Genomic DNA, 20,474 nt, shown 5'->3' on the forward strand with positions numbered 1-20,474 from the left:
TGAGGAAATCTCAGGGGATGGAAGTGAGCTGAGCTGCCTGAAAACAAGACCAGGAAGGGGAAACAGGAGGAGAGTCTGCTGAGATGTATTGGAGGCCTTGAAGGAAAAGGTTGGAGCTCTTCATTCCACCAGAGGAGGTCTTCAGTCACCAGACTGAAGGCACACAAAGTGAATAATAAGAGTGGAGATCTTCAGGACACCTGGCTGTAGGCAAAGCTCAGAGGCCTTTGCTCTGCCTGACCGGAAGCACACAGAAAATTCATAGGCTTCCCCAATAATTTGGGAGACGTGCATTCATTGATAGCAGCCTCTGTCGCCATCCTCAGTGGTGGCCTGGACATCTCGGCTGGTCTGCTGTTGTTGCCATTTGGGGCGATTGAAACATTGCTCCTCATCGCCACATAGTCAGACGTGCCACAGAAAAACCCGCGTCCAATAGTTTTCTGACGAGATTGGCTCGCCCTGAAGAAAACGCCACAAGCTCTCATCCTGCAAGCAGTGGTAGGAGATGCAGCCTTCAGAACTGGGGGTCGCACTCTGAGCCCCGCAGGTGCTCCCAAACCAATGAGGGGGAGGGCGCCCGGCTGGTGACCCCCGCCTGCCTCTCATGCCAGGCCGGCAGGGCTGGGCACCATGGCGCAACCTGGCACAGGGACCCTGGTCTTGGCGAATGGGTGGTGTTTCCCTCCCAATAATGTGGCCCGTGTCGTGGTTTGGGAGTGGCTGAATGAGCATGGGCGCTGGCGGCCCTACACGGCGGCGGTGTGCCACCACATTGAGAACGTCCTGAAGGAAGATGCCCGGGGGAGCGTCGTCTTGGGGCAGGTGGATGCCCAGCTGTCTCCGTACATTATCGACCTGCAGTCGATGCACCAGTTCCGTCAGGACACAGGTAAGGCGTAAATCCGCGCTGCTTTTTCCCCTTCGAGGAGGAGGGAGCGTCATGATGGCCTTTGGGGGGGGGCTGCTGATGTCCTGGGTCTGCAATGGGTAGGAAAAAGTGGCAACGCTTTTAATCATAGAATTGTTGAGTCGGAAAGGGACCCCCAAGGGTCATCCAGTCCAACCCCCTTGGATGGCCACCCAAGCTGTGTTTGAAAACCTCCAACAGAGGACAGTCCGCAACCTTCTGAGGTAGTCCATTTCACCGCTGAACGAGCTCCTCCCTTCAGAAAGTTCCCTCTAATGTTTAGTCGGAATCTCCTTTCTTATCGTTTGAATCTGGTGGTTCGGGTCTGGAGCAGCAGAAAACAAGCTTGCGCCATCCTTTGCGTGACAAGCCCTTGAGATATTTGAAGATAGCTATCCTATCTCCTCTCAGTCTCCTCTTCTCCAGGATAAACATACCTAACTCCCTCAAACTATTCCTTGTAAGGCTTGGTTTCCAGACCCTCGATCATCTTGGTTGCTCCCCCGCCCCCCTGCATACGGTCCAGCTTGTCAATTTTCTTATTAAATTGTGGCACCCAGAAATGGATGCAGGATTCCAGGTAGGATCTGAGCAAGACAGAATAGAATGTACTATGACTTCTCTTGACCTGAACACTATATTGCTGTTGATGCCGCCTAGAGCTGAAGAAACGCTTTTTTCTTTTTTGCTGCTGCATCACATTGTTGACTCTGGGTTGACCACTTTTTATCGCAAGTGGAATCTATAAACCCCTGCCAATTACATAGAAAATGCTGGACCCCTATTCCCTGACATGCTAGATTTCTACGTGCATGGAGGTGTACCACCCACCCCCGTGCCACTCCAGTTTGGAAACATTCAAACATTTGGGCTTCCCTCTGCAATCTGGAAATGATACCGTCTGACTCAAGCTGTTTCTTGATTCTACTGATTTTATAAGTTGGTCCAGAGGTTCAAAGGTGGAAGCTGCTCTGGAAACAACTTGGGCTGCTAATATCAAGAATGATGTGTATGTGTGTAGGATTTCAGGCTTCTTGGGTTTGCCTTGGGTTTTTTTACTAGAACACCCCCCCCCCACAAAAAATATCTATCAATCAGAGTGAAATGCAAAAGGCAGACACATACCCTCCAACAGTTCTCTGATGAAAACAGTGATGTCTTATTTGATGATGATGATGATGATAATAATATTTATACCCAAACTGTCTGACTGTGTTTCCCAGCCACTCTAGGCAGCTTCAAACATATATAAAAACACAGTAACACATTTTTAAAAAAACCTTCCATATAAAGGGCTGCCTTCAGATGTCTTCTAAAAGATGTCTAGTTACTTATCTCCTTGGCTGGGGGGGTCGCATAACTGTACCTTCCAACATTTCTCCAGTGAAAATAGGGATGTGCTAAGGAAAAGCGGGGCATTTACAGGATCAAATCAGAAACCGGGACGGCCTCTGTCCCTGGAAAGTAGGGACACTTGGAGGGTTTGCCTGAGATGTTTAGAATGAAAATGCAGAGGGAAATGGCTCTGGTCACATTCTTGGCCTGAGGGATTTTTTTTCGGGACTACTAGCCACCTCCTTTAGGCAGGGGGGAAGTTGTTGTCTTGTTGTTGCCATTGAACAGTGTGGAGTCAGAAACCCGCTCTCTCAAGGGGCTGTGTTGGCTACCAACCTGGGTGGGTTTGAAAGAGGAGTGGGCAAACTGAAGCAGCCGCTACCCACAATGACTCTGCTGCCACTGTCAGATGCGGTGAATGCCGGAAAAAGCAAGTGGGGAGTGTTGTTCTTATGCTCAAATCCTGCTTGCATTTGGTTGGCCATTGTGAGAACGGGATGCTGGACAAGATGGAGCCATGGTCAGATCCAGAGGGCCTCCTCTGATGTCCGTTATGATCTGCAAATATATCCTGATTTACTTTCTCTTCACCGCTGTTTGCCACGCAGGAGTTGATTTGAAGTGGGCTTCACGTTTTCAAAACACAGCTCTCTAATCTTTTTCTAAGCACCTCAAACGTTTCCGGGTGGATAATGAACTCAGGGGAAATTGAACTGGGGTGGGGGGGGGTTCAATTGATCTGGCTACTGGATAGGATATTAATTTGGGGGAATAAATTATTTTGAGATCGCTGGAGATTACTAGGAGGGTCATCATGGCTGAGGGAAGCCGAAGAGCAGCAGGATTTATTTGGAGCAGGTTCGGTTAGGAAATTCACTGGGGGTAAATAAATTTCAGAGGAGCTGATCTAAGATGGCTGGCAAACTAATTGGAGATTTTATCTGGGGCAGTTTGGACGGCTTGCCTTTGGTGACATTTAACATTCTGCATTTGCATAGATATGCATTAGCACAGGCAAACTTCGTGGCTTGCACTGTTGGTGTGTAGCTCCAGAGTCTTATTTTCAGTTCCAGGGCCCAGAGAGTGCATGTTATTGGGCAGAGTATTAAAATGCAAGTAAATGAGATAAATAAAAGGCAGGAGTGCCTCTGGGGAAACGCAGAGTGCTTTTTTGCTTACCTCTGAAGATGTGCCTTGAGTCTCCATGTGTCTGAGATGAGCTCTAAGGGTGAAGAGCAAGGGTGGGAAACATTTCCATCCCGAGGGCCGCATTCCTTGCTGGGCAACCTTCTGGGGGCCACGTGGCAGTGGTGGGTGGAGCCAGAGGCAAAAGTGGGTGGGGCAATGGATCTAAATGCTACTTTTGTACAGCAGGCTAATTTCTGCACACGCTCACACACATTGCTGCCCACCCTTTATCCAGCCGAGCAAGAGGCCTGGTCAGAGTTCGATGACACATTCCAGCCAGGCAGAAACACTCAAGGAGGATGTGAAGCAGGGCTGGTGAGGGGCATGGCCTGGGAGAAGGGGCGTGGCCTGGGGAGAGTGCAAAGGACCTGATAGAGAGAGCCCCATTTGGTCCCTGGACATGAGGATCATCATTCATGGTGCAGAGACAAAAACAAACAAACCAATTTCATCCAGAGTCGAGCTCCAGCATATGCATATTCAGTAATGCTTCTGAATAACGGTTGCTGGAAACCTCAGAGGAGGGGAGAGAAGCTCTTGTGCTCAGGTCCTGCTTGCAGGCTTCCCACAGGCATCTGGTTGGCCACTGTGAGAAAAGGATGCTGGACTAGATGGGCAACTGGCCTCACCCAGCAGGGCGCTTTGTATGTTCTTCTGCACCACTGAGCCAGCGTTCAAAATTCGCCAGGCACCTTTTGCACCCGGCTATCGGCCACTTGCGACCAAGCAAAGATGACTGGGTGCCAGGATGGGGTCCGACATCTCCACTCTTCTGAGGTGCATGCCTGGGGATCCTTGGATCTTAACTCTTTCCACAGGCTAGCAACACACCCTGCAGCGAATTCTATTGTTACAGCCTATCTGCACAATCAGAATGAATTTCAGGAACCAAAAGGTCGTGTTGAAAGAAATAAGGTTTTCGAGCCGTCTGGGCCCAAAATGGCAACTAGGCATTCCGTTTTGGTGACTGCAAGCCCAGTTTAAGGAGCCATTTGGCACCTATCTTATATATCTGAGTTTCTAACACTGCATTGTTATATCTGAGTTTCTAACACTAAAAACAAAAGCACAAAGGTTCAATGCAGTGTTAGAAACTCAGATGTAGTACTAGGAGGAGAGGGACGCGGGTGGTGCTGTGGGTTAAACCACAGAGCCTAGGGCTTGCTGATCAGAAGGTCAGCGGTTTGAATCCCCGCGACGGGGTGAGCTCCTGTTGCTCAGTCCCTGCTCCTGCCCACCTAGCTGTTTGAAAGCACGTCAAAGTGCAAGTAGATAAATAGATACCGCTCTGGCGGGAAGGTAAACGGCGTTTCTGTGCGCTGTTCTGGTTCGCCAGAAGCGGCTTGGTCATGCTGGTCACATGACCCGGAAGCTGTACGCCAGCTCCCTCGGCCAGTAACGTGAGATGAGTGCCGCAACCCCAGAGTCGGACATGACTGGACCTAATGGTCAGGGTTCCCTTTACCTTTACTAGGAGGAGAGCAACCCAAATCTTTCATTCAGCCAGAATCTCCCTGGGAGATCTTGGGCAAGTCTCCCCCTCTCTCTGCCTGACCTACCTCTCAGGCTTGTTGTGAGAATAATTGTTGGTGGGAGAAAACCGTAGCTCTTGCCTTTTGCTCCCTGGAGGAAGAGATGGGGCAAAAGTGATACAGATAAAAGGCCTTGTGTGATCTGGCATTTGTTCACCACTCCCTCCCCCTCCTCCCCCCAAACAGTTGAGCAACATCAACAGAGGCGTTTGTTTTCCTTTTGCCTCCCAGGTGCTGCAGAGAGCCAAAGGGACCTGGGTGTGTCATCTCCTGAGCCTCCAGTGAAGGCCTTCTGATACCTTAGCCTAGAGACAGCCAGCTTGTTGTTGTTTTTTGTTTAAAGAGAATGAGAAGCAGTGCAATAAGGAAATCCGCTTGTTGATAAAGGACCTGCCCCTATTCCTGTACAGTCATACCTCTAGATACGATTGCTGCGGGTTGCGAACGCACCGAACCCGGAAGTACCGGAACAGGTTACCTCCAGGTTCGGCGGTTCGCACGTTCACAGACGCGTCATATTATGTCATGCACATGCGCACAAGCTCTGAATCGCGCGGCGAGCATGCGCAGACATGGCGCTCGGGTTGCGGACTGCTCAGGATGCGAACGGGGCTTCGCATCCAGAGGTACCACTGTACATAGGCCAGGAGGGAATACAGTATATTCTGAAGCCACACAACACAGTTGCCTTGCTGTCACTCAGCAGGGTTAGGCTGGATGGGAGTCCACCTGGGACCCCCTTGTACGAGTTCATCTTTGAGGCTGATGGTGGTTGGACAATTAGACCTGGGAGTCATGGGGTTTTTTTATAAGAAAAAGTGCTCCCTTTCCCTTATAGGTTATTCCGGAGCCCATATGGAGTCCTTGAGGGTTCCCTATCGGTAGGAGGAAACAACAAAGGCCAACCAGAGTATAGCCTACTGAGAAGCAAAGCAGCTAGGCCTGATCTTTATTGAACTGTTGCAACAGGGTCCCCACTCACCCCACGCAGGAGGGAGGAGGAACCCCGGACAATGGTGCACAAGCCCTTATATAGACTCTTGAAATTGCCTACCCTGTAGCCCAAGACCACCCCCAAAAACATCATACATACATCACAGGAGGAGGCGGTCTACAGCAGAAATCCTGTCTGCCAGAGTACCTGATGATGGTCACTGGTTGCATTACCTGGGCAGCCTGGCCATTCTGTTGTGATGGTTAATATTTTGGTTTCTGAGTCAAGGTCACAGGCTAACCCTATTCATACACAAATATGCTCTTAAGACAGGATTTGCAAGCAAAAAGACAATGGGAATTTTCCTCTCTTACTGCAGAGGAATATTTAAGGTCATTGGGAGAGTCAAAACGGCTTCAGGATTGTTCTCCCATACTGTTTCAGACACATGGTTCATATATTTAGATATGTGTGCATTTATGAATGTTCTATATTTGAGACCTTAAAATTCTTATAACAGGTTCAAATCCACTCTCAGCCAGGAAACTCACTGTGGGACTTTGGGCCAGTCATTTCATGGAATCATAGAACTGTAGAGTAGGAAGTAGGGCTGCCATACGCCCAGATTTCCCTGGACATTACCAGGATTTCAAAGGTGGAATTGACGCTTTGTCCTGGATCTTAGGCAAGTCAATAAAAAAGTGTGGGGTTTTTTTGCATTTCTGTAGCAGCTTTTGGGGTCTTCCTAAAAGAAAGTTCAACAACTTTCGGGTGTCCTCGTTTTTCACTTTTTGAAATATGACAACCCTAGAGAGCCAGTGTGGTGTAGTGGTTAAGAGCGGTAGACTCGTTATCTGGGGAACCGGGTTCGCGTCCCCACTCCTCCACATGCAGCTGCTGGGTGACCTTGGGCTAGTCACACTTCTCTGAAGTCTCTCAGCCCCACTCACCTCACAGAGTGTTTGTTGTGGGGGAGGAAGGGAAAGGAGAATGTTAGCCGCTTTGAGACTCCTTCGGGTAGTGAAAAGCGGGATATCAAATCCAAACTCTTCTTCTTCTTCTTCTTCTTCTTCTTCTTCTTCTTCTTCTTCTTCTTCTTCTTCTTCTAGTAGTTAGGGGCCTCCAAGGGTCATCCAGTCCAACCCCCTGCAATGCAGGAATCACAGCTAAAGGAGCCCTGATGGATGGCCACCTAACCTCTGTTTAAAAGCTTCCAACGAAGGAGAGGGGGAGGAAGGGAAAGGAGAATGTTAGCCGCTTTGAGACTCCTTCGGGTAGTGAAAAGCGGGATATCAAATCCAAACTCTTCTTCTTCTTCTTCTTCTTCTTCTTCTTCTTCTTCTTCTAGTAGTTAGGGGCCTCCAAGGGTCATCCAGTCCAACCCCCTGCAATGCAGGAATCACAGCTAAAGGAGCCCTGATGGATGGCCACCTAACCTCTGTTTAAAAGCTTCCAACGAAGGAGAGGGGGAGGAAGGGAAAGGAGAATGTTAGCCGCTTTGAGACTCCTTCGGGTAGTGAAAAGCGGGATATCAAATCCAAACTCTTCTTCTTCTTCTTCTTCTTCTTCTTCTTCTTCTTCTTCTAGTAGTTAGGGGCCTCCAAGGGTCATCCAGTCCAACCCCCTGCAATGCAGGAATCACAGCTAAAGGAGCCCTGATGGATGGCCACCTAACCTCTGTTTAAAAGCTTCCAACGAAGGAGAGGCCGCCACTTTCCAAGGGAGTCCGTTCAAACCGCTCTTAATGTCGGACAGTTTTTACTTAATGTTTAGTCGGAATTGCCTTCCTTGTAATCTGAATCCATAGGTTCAAAGTCCTGCGCTCTGGAGGAGCAGAAAACAAGCTTGCTCCATCTTCCGTGGGACAGCCCTTCTTATCAGCCTAAGCTACCTCTCAGGGCTGTTAGGGGCAATTGAACCTGTCTCATCTTTCACATGTTAAGTTCAATTGTCCACATTTCCACATCAGTTTGCGGTTGTTTGGTTGTTTCAAAAGCCCGCATGAAAATTCATCAACATTTTAGCGTTGCCCCCCCCCCTTTATCATTCCTGAATCTTCCAACATTCAGCTTCCTTTGCCATCCACAAGTTCTAGGGCTATGACAGAGGGAGAAAAGCAGACCCCCCCCAAGTGTCCCTATTTTCCAGAGACACCCCAAATCTACAGAAGCCGTCTCAGTTTTTGATTTGATCCCAGAAGGTCCAGCTTTTCCTTAGGACGTCCCTGTTTTCATTGGATAAATCTCGGAGGGTATGGAGTTATGCAACCCCCAAACCATACAACCTTTAGAAGACATCTGAAGGCAGCCCTAGATAGTTTTATGGTGTTTCTATATGTGTTGGAAGCCGCACAGAGTATGAGTGTTATCATTATTATGGAATAGGACGTCCCCACTTTCATCGGAGAAATGTTGGAGGGTATGCGAATTCTGCACCAGTCGAAGTTTCCAAACCATCCTCAGAGGCGGCACTGCATATAACGCATTGCAGTAATCTATCCTCAAGGTTACCAGAGCATAGATGGCAGGTGTTAGGCTATCCCTGTCCAAATAGGGGCGCAGCTGGGCCACCAGCTGAAGATGGTGGAAGGTACTCTTGTGCCACCAAGGCCACCTGAGCCTCGAGGTACAGCAATGGACCCAGGTGTCACCCCCAGGCTACATACCTGCTCCTTCAAAGGGAGTGTAACACCATCAGAAGCAGTTACAGGTAGGTAGCCGTGTTGGACTGCCATAGTCAAAACAAAATAAAAAAATTTTAAAAATCCATCCAGTGGCACCTTAGAGACCAACTAAGTTTGTTCTTGGTATGAGCTTTCGTGTGCATGCACACTTATACAGCGCATGCACACTGCCATCAGAAGCAGGCAACCTCCCATCCAAGGACGTAGCGAGGTAAATTGGTACCCGGGGGCAAAAATTTTTTTGTCACCCCTCCCCCCAGGCATGGGAAGGTCAGGTGGTACTTGGTGCGGAAAATTTCTTGTCAACCCCCACACAAAAATGGTTTTACATTATTTCATATTGTCTTACAAAGGAATAATAACAACTAATAATAATAATAATAAAACTTTTATTTATATCCCACCCTCCCCAGCCAAAGTCAGGCTCAGGGTGGCTAACATCAGATACATAACATTGGTATAAAATCAAACAATAATTAAATGACCTCCTAAAAACATCTCAAAATCAAATTAAAGTCTAATTAGATGGCTTTCCACTGGGTTAGGGTTGGGAACAGTAAGTGTTCTCTGAACTGAAATTTCAGCCTTCATGACATGGGAAAACAGCCAAGTGAACAGCTATTTTGGTTGAGGAGGGTCAAGATATTAACCGATATGCATGAAATTTCATATATAGCTATATAATCCCTTGTATAGTAAGATAAGACCTTCGGAACAGGCATTTTCCCAAAAAAATTGTTCCTTGATAATTTGTCACCCCCTCCATTATGGAACCCGGGGGCTCCCGCCTCCCCTTGCTACGCCCCTGCTCCCATCCGTAAGGCAGCTTCCCTATGTTCTTATCAGGTTACTCCACACGCAGAACATAAGAAGAGCCTGCAGGATCAGGCCAATGGCCCTTCTAGTCCGGCATTCCATTATTACAGCAGCCACTGAGATGCCTGTAGGAAACCTGCCAGCAGGACCTGGGTGCAAGAGGCCTCTCCCCTCCTGTGGCTTCCAGCAACTGGAATTCCAAAGCATTTCGGACTCCCAACTGTCGAGGCAGAGCATGGCCATCATGCCTAGTGGCCAACAACAGCTCTCTCCTCCATTATTTTTCCCAGTCTCTTTTAAAGCCATCTATTTAGGCCAGGGGTAGGCAACCTAAGGCCGGGGGGCTGAATGCGGCCCAATCGCCTTCTCAATCCAGCCTGCGGACAGTCCAGGAATCAGTGTGTTTTTACATGAGTAGAATGTGTTCATTTATTTAAAACGCATCTCTGGGTTATTTGTTAGGCATAGGAATTCGTTCATTCCCCCCTCCCCCCAAAAAATATAGTTTGGCCCACCGCATGGTCTGAGGGACGGTGGACCGGCCCAAAGCTGAAAAGGTTGCTGACCCCTGATCTAGGCAGCTGCCACTGCCTCCTGCAGGAGGAAGGTCCGCAGTTTAACAATGTGCTGCATGAAGAGCTCCTTTCTTTTCTTTGTCCTGAATCTTCTTCTTTTCCCCCTGAAATTAAATCTTTTATTATTTAAAAAGCTTTTTTTTACATTCATGACAAAAACAAACGCAAAACAAATTTTCACACACACCAACAGACGCCAAATAGTATTTAGTTAACATAGTTAACCTACTCTTTATCTTCTGTACACCTTCCAATACTAATAATTCTCTAGATTTATATAAAAAAAGAAACACTAAAAATGACTTCCAATTAGTCTCATCTTCTAACAATTCCCCATTCGCTGGATGGGTTCTGAAAGAGAGAGGAAAACTTTTCTCTGTCTACTTTCTTTATACTATGCATCATTTTAAACATTAACGGAGGACAAGCTTCCTTGGCAGACCACTCGCCCGTTATCACTAATCGATACTTTGGGTGCGCTCCAGGGCAAAGTGTCAGTTCAGGTGGCAGAATGGAGAGGCCTAGCAGGTTTGGCCAGGAAGCCCCTGAAAGGCATCATTTGTGTCAGCCTTATTCAGGAGTTTGTCGTCGCCCCCCTGCATGTACCGTATTTCCCAGCATGGGTGGAAGGAAGATTAAGGATGAGGTTGTCCGCAATGCCCCTTTGTCATATACTTAACAGCCTGGCCCTGCTGCACTCCATGCCTTGAGGCTTCATGTCTGCAGGCGGGGAGCTGTCTTATTTTGTGGGCACAATTTAGAACCCTGGGCTGGGGGGAGAGCCTACCTCACAGGGTTGTTGTGAGGATTGGTCGAGGAGGGGGGAAACCAAGCGCACCACTTTGAGCTCCTTGGAGAAAAAGTGTGATGCAAGCACAACAAAGAACCGAAATTCAAATTTGTTTGTGTCTTAGTGAGCAGCTATCTATCAGATGTCAAGGAGATAAAGAACTACACAACTTTTAGATGACATCTGAAGGCAGCCCTGTAACAGGATTTTTATATATATATATATATATTTGATGTTTTATACGTGTTCCAAGCAGTGCTGTCAAGTATCCCGTTTTCCCTGGGATTCTCCCTTATTTCAAGCAGTTTCCCGCTGCTCTCCCTTATTTTTTTATTTCCCTTAAATTTCCCGTTTTTAATGGAAGCAGCTCCTCCCCTGCTGGCCAGGGACTGGGTGGGAAGACCTCGCCTACTTGGAGAGAAAAGCCTCAGCCCTCAAAGCAAGTGGGAGCCGTTTCCCGTGCTTACAGGGGGGTGTATTCCTCCCCCTGCATCAGCCCCTATCCGTTGCCGCCGAGCCCCTCAGCCGGCCAATAGGGTTAGCTGGTGGGCGGAGCCTGGCTGCCTTTGAGCAGCTGCTGCTTCCTGTCCTGTTTTGATGGGATCAGACAAGAAGGCGATGGGGCTCCATCGCGCGGAGCACATGGCTGCCCTCCTCTTTGCTGGCTGCCCTCCTCTTTGCTCCGCTCCGAGCCCGCTTGGAGTTTACATTGCTGCTCCGCCCACTTTTGCTTCTGGCTCCGCCCACCACTGACATGTGACTGTCCTTGGGATAGGTGAGACTGCTGATCTCTTATTTTCAAATCCGAAACTTGACAGCTATGGTTCCAAGGCCTCCAAAGAGGCTGGGGCAAGTCAGCCAGATGGGCAGGATATAAATATGGTGGTTGTTCTTGCTGCTGCTGCTGCTATCCATGCTCACCAAAACACAGTTATCCTTCAAAATTTGCCCTTCTTTGAATTTTGCGGTGCAGTTCTTCCAACCGGAAGATGCTTACCTAAAATGCATATACTGGGGGTGGGAGAAGAAAGCATAAAAACAAACATATTTGTGAAAATAACATACTGCATTAGGGGGAAGTGGGTTGCAAATTTGCAAAGCATCTCGGAAGCGAAGAGAGTTCAAACGCGCTCCGATGTTTCTGCCTTTGATTCTGACCTGTTCATCTCCCCAGGGTATCTCAATTACACGGCCTCATTAAGTTCCTTCCTCCTGAGGCTGCAGGGAGATTCTCCCGGATCTGTGTGTGTTTCCAGCTCTGTCCCTTTTTCTCTGCGGAAGGCTCCGTGCTCCTCCATCCAAGCTTTGAATGGAGGTTCTATGTCAAAATAACCAATAGTAATCCATCAGTCAGGGTGGGCCAGTCTGCTGGGTTAATATGAAGGAGCCAGGAGGGAAGAATTGATGGTGAATGACCCCATCATGAAACAGATGGAGGATCATGAAGAGGGCTCTTGCAGGCTTCCCTTTGAGGCATCTAGGTGTGTATTCCTCCTGAACCAGCAAGGCTAAGGCGTTCTTCCTTCAGGAAACAGAATTGGTTAAACATTAGGAGAAAGTTACCAATGGTAAGGGTGGCGCTCTGGGTTAAACCACAGAGCCTTGGTCTTGCCGATCAGAAGGTTGGCGGTTCGAATCCCCACACGGAGTGAGCTCCTGTTGCTCGGTCCCTTCTCCTGCCAACCTAGCAGTTCGAAAACACGTCAAAGTTTCCGTGCGCTGCTCTGGTTCGCCAGAAGCAGGTTTGTCATGCTGGCCACATGACCCAGAAGCTGTACTCCCTCGGCCAGTAAAGCGAGATGAGCGCCGCAACCCCAGAGTCATCCACGACTGGACCTAATGGTCAGGGGTCCCTTTACCTTTTTACCAATGGCAGGGCCCCCTTAGAGGGATCGGCCGCCGTGGTGCGGTGATCCCTCGGCGCCCCCGGCGTGCCACCTCTCCACCCGCCTCCCTCCCGCGCTGGCCGCCCCTCGGGAGGGGGGGTGGGCGAGCGGGGGATGAGGGGCGTGGCGCTGGAAGGGCGTGCAAAAAAACAAAAAAAATTATTTTGTTTTGACTATGGCAGACCAACACGGCTGCCTACCTGTAACCCACTCTAACAAACTGAGCTATCCTGTCAGTAGCTGAGGCTCTCCAGATCTTTTGGACTTCAGCTGATGGGAGTTGGAGTCCAAAACATTTGGAGGACCCAGCTTGGGAAAGGCTGGTCTAAGACAAGTGGGGGGGGGGCTTGGGTATGCAGATGCTGTTGGACTCCAGCTCCCATCAGCACCAGCCAGTATGGCTCAACGGTCAGGGGATGCTGGGAGTTGTAGTCCGGCAACATTAGGAGGGCCACAGGTTCCCCAGTGCTGGTCCAGAAGGAAGGAAATTCTGCTCGTACGGAGCTCCCCACCCTCAGGCAGTCAGAACTTTTTATTTTTCCATTTTGCTGCAATTTGGAACTTGGCCACTTGCGAAGGAAAAGCAGCCAGCTCCCTTTCTGATCTGCAGTATTCCTTCCTGGCTCATAACATCTTGGACTGGTTTTAAAATTTGGACAAATGAGTTCACTCTGCTGTTTGGGATGAGGGTGTTGCATTTAACACATCGTTTTCAGACGACTGCTATAATTGGGAGCTTTTTTGTGCGGCTTCTCTTAAAGCGTGCAGAACTGTTGCAAAAGCTTTTGGGCTAGTCAGCCAGGTATGTAAAAAAAATGAGAAAATGTAATAAATACTTAAATAATCTTTAAAAAGCTGTTAGGTTCCTGTAAACTGCAACCTTAAGCACTATTTAGGATTTAGCATTGCAGGGAATTGGACTAGATCTGGGTTTCCCAAACTTGGGCCCCCAGCTGTTTTTGGACCACAACTCCCATCACCCCAAGCTAGCAGGACCAGTGGTCAGGGATGATGGGAATTGTATTCCAAAAAAAAAACAACAGCTGGAGACCCAAGTTTGGGAAACCCTGGACTAGATAAGATGCTTCCTATCCAATGCAGCCAGAGTTGTTTCTGAGGACCCATGTGGAGATGTGGCTTGGGTGAGTGGGTGCGGCCTTGGGTGGGTGTGGCCTGTGGAGAGGGCGTGGCCTGGCAAGAGTCTCCAGGGCTGAATATCAAAGCATTCTCTTCCTGCGGGACTGAAGCTTTAGACCAGGGATCAGCAAATGTTTTCAGCAGTGGGCCGGTCCACTGTCCCTCAGACCTTGTGGGGGGGGGGCGGGCGGACTATATTTTTTTGGGGGGGGAAGGAACAAATTCCTATGCCCCACAAATAACCCAGAGGTGCATTTTAAATAAAAGGACACATTCTACTCATGTAAAAACACGCTGATTCCCAGACCGTCCATGGGCCAGATTTAGATGGCAGTTGGGCCGGATCCAGCCCCCAGGCCTTAGTTTGCTTACCCATGCTTTAGATCCCTGATCTTGAAGATCCCAGACTGCACAATCCAATCCCGTTAATAGATACCTCCCAGCTGCCCTTGCAAAACTATGGTTATGTCCACACCAAACCTGTAAAGTTCATAGCTTCCCCTAAAGAATCCTGGGAACCGTAGTTTGTTATGGGTGCTGGGGAAGGTAGCTCTGTGTGTGGGGAAAACTACAGTTCCCAGAATTCTTTGGGGGGAAACAGTGTGCATTAGTTGTGCATTAAGTGCTTGGTTCAGATATGAAGTTGATGCGGCAATTGCCCTCATCTGCCCTCTTTTTCTCTGCCTTACTAGAGTTTAGCGAGAAATCAATGGGGTTTAAAGTTGGAGAAATGCCCTGGCAGTTTGACCGGGCATTGTTCAGTGTGCCGAGTTAATCTTTTGTCTCTGGGAGGACCCAAGCCCAAGAGCACTCTCACGTCCTGTGGCTTCCAGCAACTGGTATTACTGCCTCCGACAGGGGACAATGGGTTCATTGTGGGACTTACTCCCAGGTAAATGTGCCTCTAATAAGAGCCTTAGCTAAAATCAGCCTCACAAAGGACTGAATGGCAGCATCACCAGTAGCATTCTTATCAGCCAGCGTTATGGTAGTGTTGTGCAGTGGTTAATGCAGCAGACTGCAACTGCAAAGACCCGGGTTCGGATCCCGCCCCCCGCCAGCCACTGGAGAACCTTAGACCAGTTGGTACCTCACAGGGTGGTTGTGGTGATGAAATAAATGAGAGGGGAGCATGCCTCCAAAGCAAACAGCATTGATCAGGATTTCATAGAATCATAGAGTTGGAAGGGGCCCTGAGGGTCATCTAGACCAACCCCCTGCGATGCAGGAATCTCAGCTGTGGCGGATGAAAGCAATTAAGGAGTTTGGGGGCTCCCTTCAAAAAAAGAAACCCCAAACTTATTTGGGACCATGGGAAGGGGATAGGGTGCCCTCCCTTCTCCACCAACCTTTAGGACAGGATATTTGAGCTGAGGGCGAGGCTGAGGAGCAGGGATGCGGTACATCCTGCACGAGCGAGGCTCTCTGTATGCGGCTGCCGGCACGGCAGGGAACGGATCTGGTGCCAGGAGAGTTGCAAGCGGGCACCTGAGTGCTGCATCGCCTCTGCTGCCAATATTGCAGGGGCTGCTGGCACGCTCCCTCCGAGCTTGGCTGGGAGGCCTGGGTCACCGGAGGAAGCTGCCAAGGGCTTGTTTTCAACCTGATGTTCTTCTGGATTCCATCCCGAGCTCAAGTTCCAAAGGGAGATCACAGGATTTTAGAGCCCGAAGGGGGCTAACAGAAGTCACCTAGTCCACACACACCCCCACCCCACCCGCACACACCTTGCTCTATGCAGGACCTGCAATGCGGGATGCAGATTTATAGCGTCCCTGGAGAAAGGAGAGCCCCAACAAATCTTGAGGCAGGCAGTTCCGCAGTCCAACCGCCCTTTGTCGTTAGGAGGTTTTTTCTAACCATGTTCAGCCAAAATCTCCTTCGCCACAATTTTCATCCCCTCTGAGTCCTGCCCTCGAAAGCAACCAGACGGACATGGGAAGAAGCTGACCATCTGTCTCGATACCGTCTGCACTGACTGACAGAAATGAGCACAACTGAAGATGGGGGCGAGATGGGGGGGGGAATGAGAGAGCAAATTGGCAAAATCATATCTCTCTCCTTGAAATAAGGGTTCTGCGCTTGGTTCATTCCTTTCTTTCTTTTAGAGCCCGAATCTGAGTCATTCTCCCATTCCCCCACCCCAGAACATCAACAAAGCACTTAAAACAGCTGATTTTGTTTTGTTTTGTTTAGTTAAAAAAAAACCCAAATAAATTTATTAAATAGTTTAAAACGTTGCAACGAACAAGCAAAGCAGGCCATAACATTAATCTTTTGGGAAAGCTCCTGCAAACATGCTGAAGAGATTTTGCTAATCCACTGCAGTCTGTGACCTATGCAAATGAATTGTTTGACATAATTTTCTTCTGCTTTGCTGATTAGGACAAAACACAGAGAGCTATTGAGGACACCGAGGCACAACCCTCTAGAAATGTGTTAACTTCTATTTATTACATTTATACCCCACCTTATCTTTAAGGAGTTGAAGGCGACATAACATGGTTATTTGCTGGCCACTGCCATCTTTATCTTCACAACAACCTTATAGGGTAGGCTAGGTGTCTTTGGCTTTTCCCCCCAGATGTGGAGCCTACTTTTAACTGAGGGATGTAAGAAGGGAGCAATTTCCCCAAAGACCCATGTTTGTCAAAATCAGCACTGTTCCCCTTTTGCTGCAGTTCTGTTTCTGCCAATGAGTATATTGGCTGCTATTTAACATGACCTAAGTAATTCCTTACATATCTAATGTCACCTGAGCTCATTTCAATTGAAAGTAACTGCCCAAACAATGTAAAAAGAATGGCATTAATTGTGCATTGTTTGTGGACTGAAAAACAACAAGAGCCAGCGTTTGTGTAGTGGTTTAGAGTGCTGGACCTGGGAGATCAGCGTTCAATTTATTATTATCAGTAGTAGTAGTAGTAGTACCCCACCTATCTGACTGGGTTGCCCCAGGCACACAGCCATGAAATGATCACTGGGTGCCCTTGGGCCAGTCACGGTCTCTTTCAGGCATACTTTTGCAATCCATAAGGACTAGAAACTTGCTTTTTAAAAAAAATGAAAGAGAGTGGAGGTCCCTGAATTCCATAACTAGAGCTACACACTTTCACCCACCGTAACCTTGTCCATAAGCACCTACTTGCTCCAGAATGTGGCCTGAAAGAATCTTCCACGAAAACCCTTGTGATGACGAATAATCTGGTTAGGCCGAAGCATCTCTCCTGGTGGCCTCGATGCGCATTTGCCTCATAGGCCATCTGCATTCCCGGGTCTTCCTCCTCCTCCTCCTCCTCTTCTTCCTCCTGAGGAGCGCTGTCTCAGCAAAACGCGCTGCTGCCTAATTCAATTCCTCCCCTTGTGCTAGGCAGGCTCAGAAGGCAGCTGATTAATTGCCGTGATTATGGTAATTAATCGGGCCGGACAAACGGGCAGGGAGAGAGAGCTTCTCGCAGGAATGTGGACGCAGGAGTTGTGCGGAGGTGGACCAGAGCAACGTTCAGGCCAGGAGAAGGTTGTATTTGTGAGCTAAGCTTTGTGATATCCCCCCCAAGCAATAACTGGTGCCAGTATGGTGTAGTCAGTGGTTAAGAGTGGTAGACTCATAATCTGGGGAACCGGGTTCGCGTCTCCGCTCCTCCACATGCAGCTGCTGGGTGACCTTGGGCTAGTCACACTTCTTTGAAGTCTCTCAGCCCCACTCACCTCACAGAGTGTTTGTTGTGGGGGAGGAAGGAAAAGGAAAATGTTAGCCGCTTTGAGACTCCTTTGGGTAGTGAAAAGCGGGATATCAAATCCAAACTCTTCTTCTCCTTTTTCGGGTGCCAACAGTGTGGGGGAAAACACCTTTTTCAGATGTCAGCTCATTGCTTCCATTGTTTAGGGCAAAACAGAGAAGCTGAAGGAGACATTGAGCAAACAAAACTACCAGCAGGCTCCCAGAGTTTTTGTCTCTCTCTGTCTCTCTCTGTGTCTCTCTCTCCCCCCCCCCCCATTTCTCTTTTAATTTGTATGCCGCCTTTCTGTATTACTGTACGCAAGGCGGTTTGCAAAATATACATCTAAGCTCACACAGCTCATAATAATCCGACCCAGTAAAAAAAAAAAAATCATAATGAAACGTTGCTTTAAAACAAACAACTTTTATCAAATAAAGTAATGAAGATAATGGTACACAATGGAATTAACTCTCGAAATATCAGCAAATAAAAATTAATCAGGAATTCACTCTTAACAAGTACAATAAATAGTTACTAAACTGCAATCAGTAAAAAATAACAGCGAGTCACAATGCATAAAATGCCACGATATGTGCAAAACCGTGTAAAAGGGTCAGACTGAGAAACAAAGGCACACAGCTTATGAAATTATTTATAATTTGCAAATAATTCTGCATGCAAAGCAGGCGCTCTGCCACTGAGCTACAGCACATCTGATAGGAACATAGAAAACTGGCTTACTGGTCCATCCAGCTCAGTATTGCCTGCACTGACTGGCAGCAGCTCTCCAGGGTTTCAGACAGAGGGTGTTTTCCAGAGACCCTGGACTCAACTACACTGGTCAATTATAACTTTTTAAATGTTTTATAAAAATGTGGCACCAGAGGGCGCTGTAGAGCAGTGATACGTTACCAGTGGTAAATTGCATTGAGAGCTATATATTTGATAGCATTTTTCATATCAGTGTAGATCCAGCCCCTATCTGGAGAAGCCAGAGACTTATTGGATTCAAGCAGATGCTATGGCACTTACCTTAAAAGTAAAGCAAGATTCTAGTCCTCAGTGTTCTGAATAAAGGGTGAATTAAATAGGAGCATAGGAAGCTGCATTATTCTGAGTCAGACCATTGGTTCATCCAGTTCCCTAATCTCTACATTGACTGGCAGCAGCTCTCTAGGGTTTCAGACAATAGTCTTTTCCTAGTCCTACCTGGAGATGCTGGGGATTGAACCTGCAACTGTCTGCATGCAAACCAGGCGCTCCATATCTGAGCTGTAGCTAGCAATGGGTGAATCTGCCCGTTTCGGTTTCTCTAATTTTTCTATTCTTCCAATCTTAAATTTCGTTCTCCCCATTTCCACATCAGTTTGTGACTCCCAATTCCCAGAGTGATTTAACACCCCTCCTCCCAGAGAACTTTCTAGGTCTGTGAGAGGAATAAGGGATCTCCTAATAAATCTCAGCACTCTCCTAACAAATTATAGCTCCCAGAATTCTATGGGGAAAGCACTTCAAATGTGTGGTGTGAACATGGCCTACGTGGGCCCTGAATCAAACTGCTTCCTCTCAGCCTGACCCCCCATCTTTTATCTGCAAATAAGGATACTAACACTGGTCTACCTTGCAGGGTTGTTGGAAATGTTTTTAAGATGCGGCGCATGCGAATGTTCATCTCAAAGTGCTGTATCAACGCTATTGGCGTTCATAGTGATTTATTACACTTGACCGCAGAACAGTGGCATTTGCACAAAGCATTACGTTCCTCGCCAAAGATTTACTGGTTTTTAAGCAAACTTATTCTCACGGAACGATATAGGCTTGGCAGTCGTGAACAGGAAGGCTCACGGCAGACTTTCTGTTAGCAAGACCAGTGATGACTCAGACCCAGGTTATGTCAACAACAAAATGAGGCCAGCTAGCAAAACGAGGCAAACCCAAGATCCATGTGTCAGCAACACCAATGATTTTGTTTCCCTCACAAGGACCCTGCAGAGGAGGATTGCTTGAGAGCATGTGAGAGAACGTAGACCAGGGGTAGGCAACCTAAGGCCCGTGAGCTGGATGCGACCCAATCGCCTTCTAAATCCGGCCCACGCCGGAGGGATGCTATGTCAGTATAGATAGACCATGGGAAGGCAAACTAAGGCCCGGGGGCTAGATCCAGCCCAATCGCCTTCTAAATCCGGCCCGCGGATGGTCTGGGAATCAGCGTGTTTTTACATGAGTAGAATGTGTCCTTTTATTTAAAATGCATCTGTGGGTTATTTGTGGGGCACAGGAATTCGTTCATTCCCCTAAAAAAAAAAAAAAAAGTCCGCCCTACCACATGGTCTGAGGTACGGTGGACTGACCCATGGCTATAAAAGGTTGCTGACCCCTGATGTAGACCCTCCAAGTGTCCCTATTCTCCAGGGAAAGCCCCCGGATTTACAATATCCAACACATATAAAAGCATAATAAAGCTTTAAACATTTTTTTTAAAACTTCCCTATAAAGTGGTACCTTGGTTTACGAACTTAATCTGTTCCGGAAGCCTGTTCTTAAACCAAAACAGTTCTTAAACCGAGGCGCGCTTTCCCAAATGAGGCCTCCCGCCGCCAGTGCCTTTCCACCGTTTGGATTCCATTCTTAGACCGAGGTAAAGTTCTCAAAAGGTGAAGGTAAAGGACCCCTGACAGTTAAGTCCAGTGGGGTTGCAGCGCTCATCTCGCTTTACAGGCCGAAGGAACCAAGACACTATTTCCGGTTTTGCGGAGTTTGTAAACCAAATTGTTCTAAAACTGGACTGTTCTTAAAACCGAGGTACCACTGTACAGGATTGCCTTCAGGTGGTCAGGGATAACTCCATACCCTCCAGTGTTTCTCCAGTGATAATAGGGACATCCTAAGGAAAAGCGGGACATTCTGGGATCAAATCAGAAACCGGGACAGCTTCTGTAAATCAGGGACGTCCCTGGAAAATAGGG

At 48.1% G+C, this 20,474-nt stretch overlaps 1 protein-coding gene across 1 annotated transcript in view; it reads left to right on the top strand.

The window, feature by feature from the left end:
• The first annotated feature begins 479 nt into the window (after positions 1 to 479).
• DTX1 (deltex E3 ubiquitin ligase 1) overlaps positions 480 to 20,474 on the top strand; it is a 44,306-nt gene continuing 24,311 nt past the window's right edge. Inside the window, exon 1 of the mRNA XM_033135754.1 lies at positions 480 to 892. Within this exon, the coding sequence (XP_032991645.1) occupies positions 634 to 892 (259 nt within the window). The 5' untranslated portion in view covers positions 480 to 633. The remainder of the gene's footprint in view (positions 893 to 20,474) is intronic.

This window comes from Lacerta agilis, chromosome 17 (assembly GCF_009819535.1).
Source record: "Lacerta agilis isolate rLacAgi1 chromosome 17, rLacAgi1.pri, whole genome shotgun sequence".
Classification (NCBI taxonomy): Eukaryota; Metazoa; Chordata; class Lepidosauria; order Squamata; family Lacertidae; genus Lacerta; species Lacerta agilis.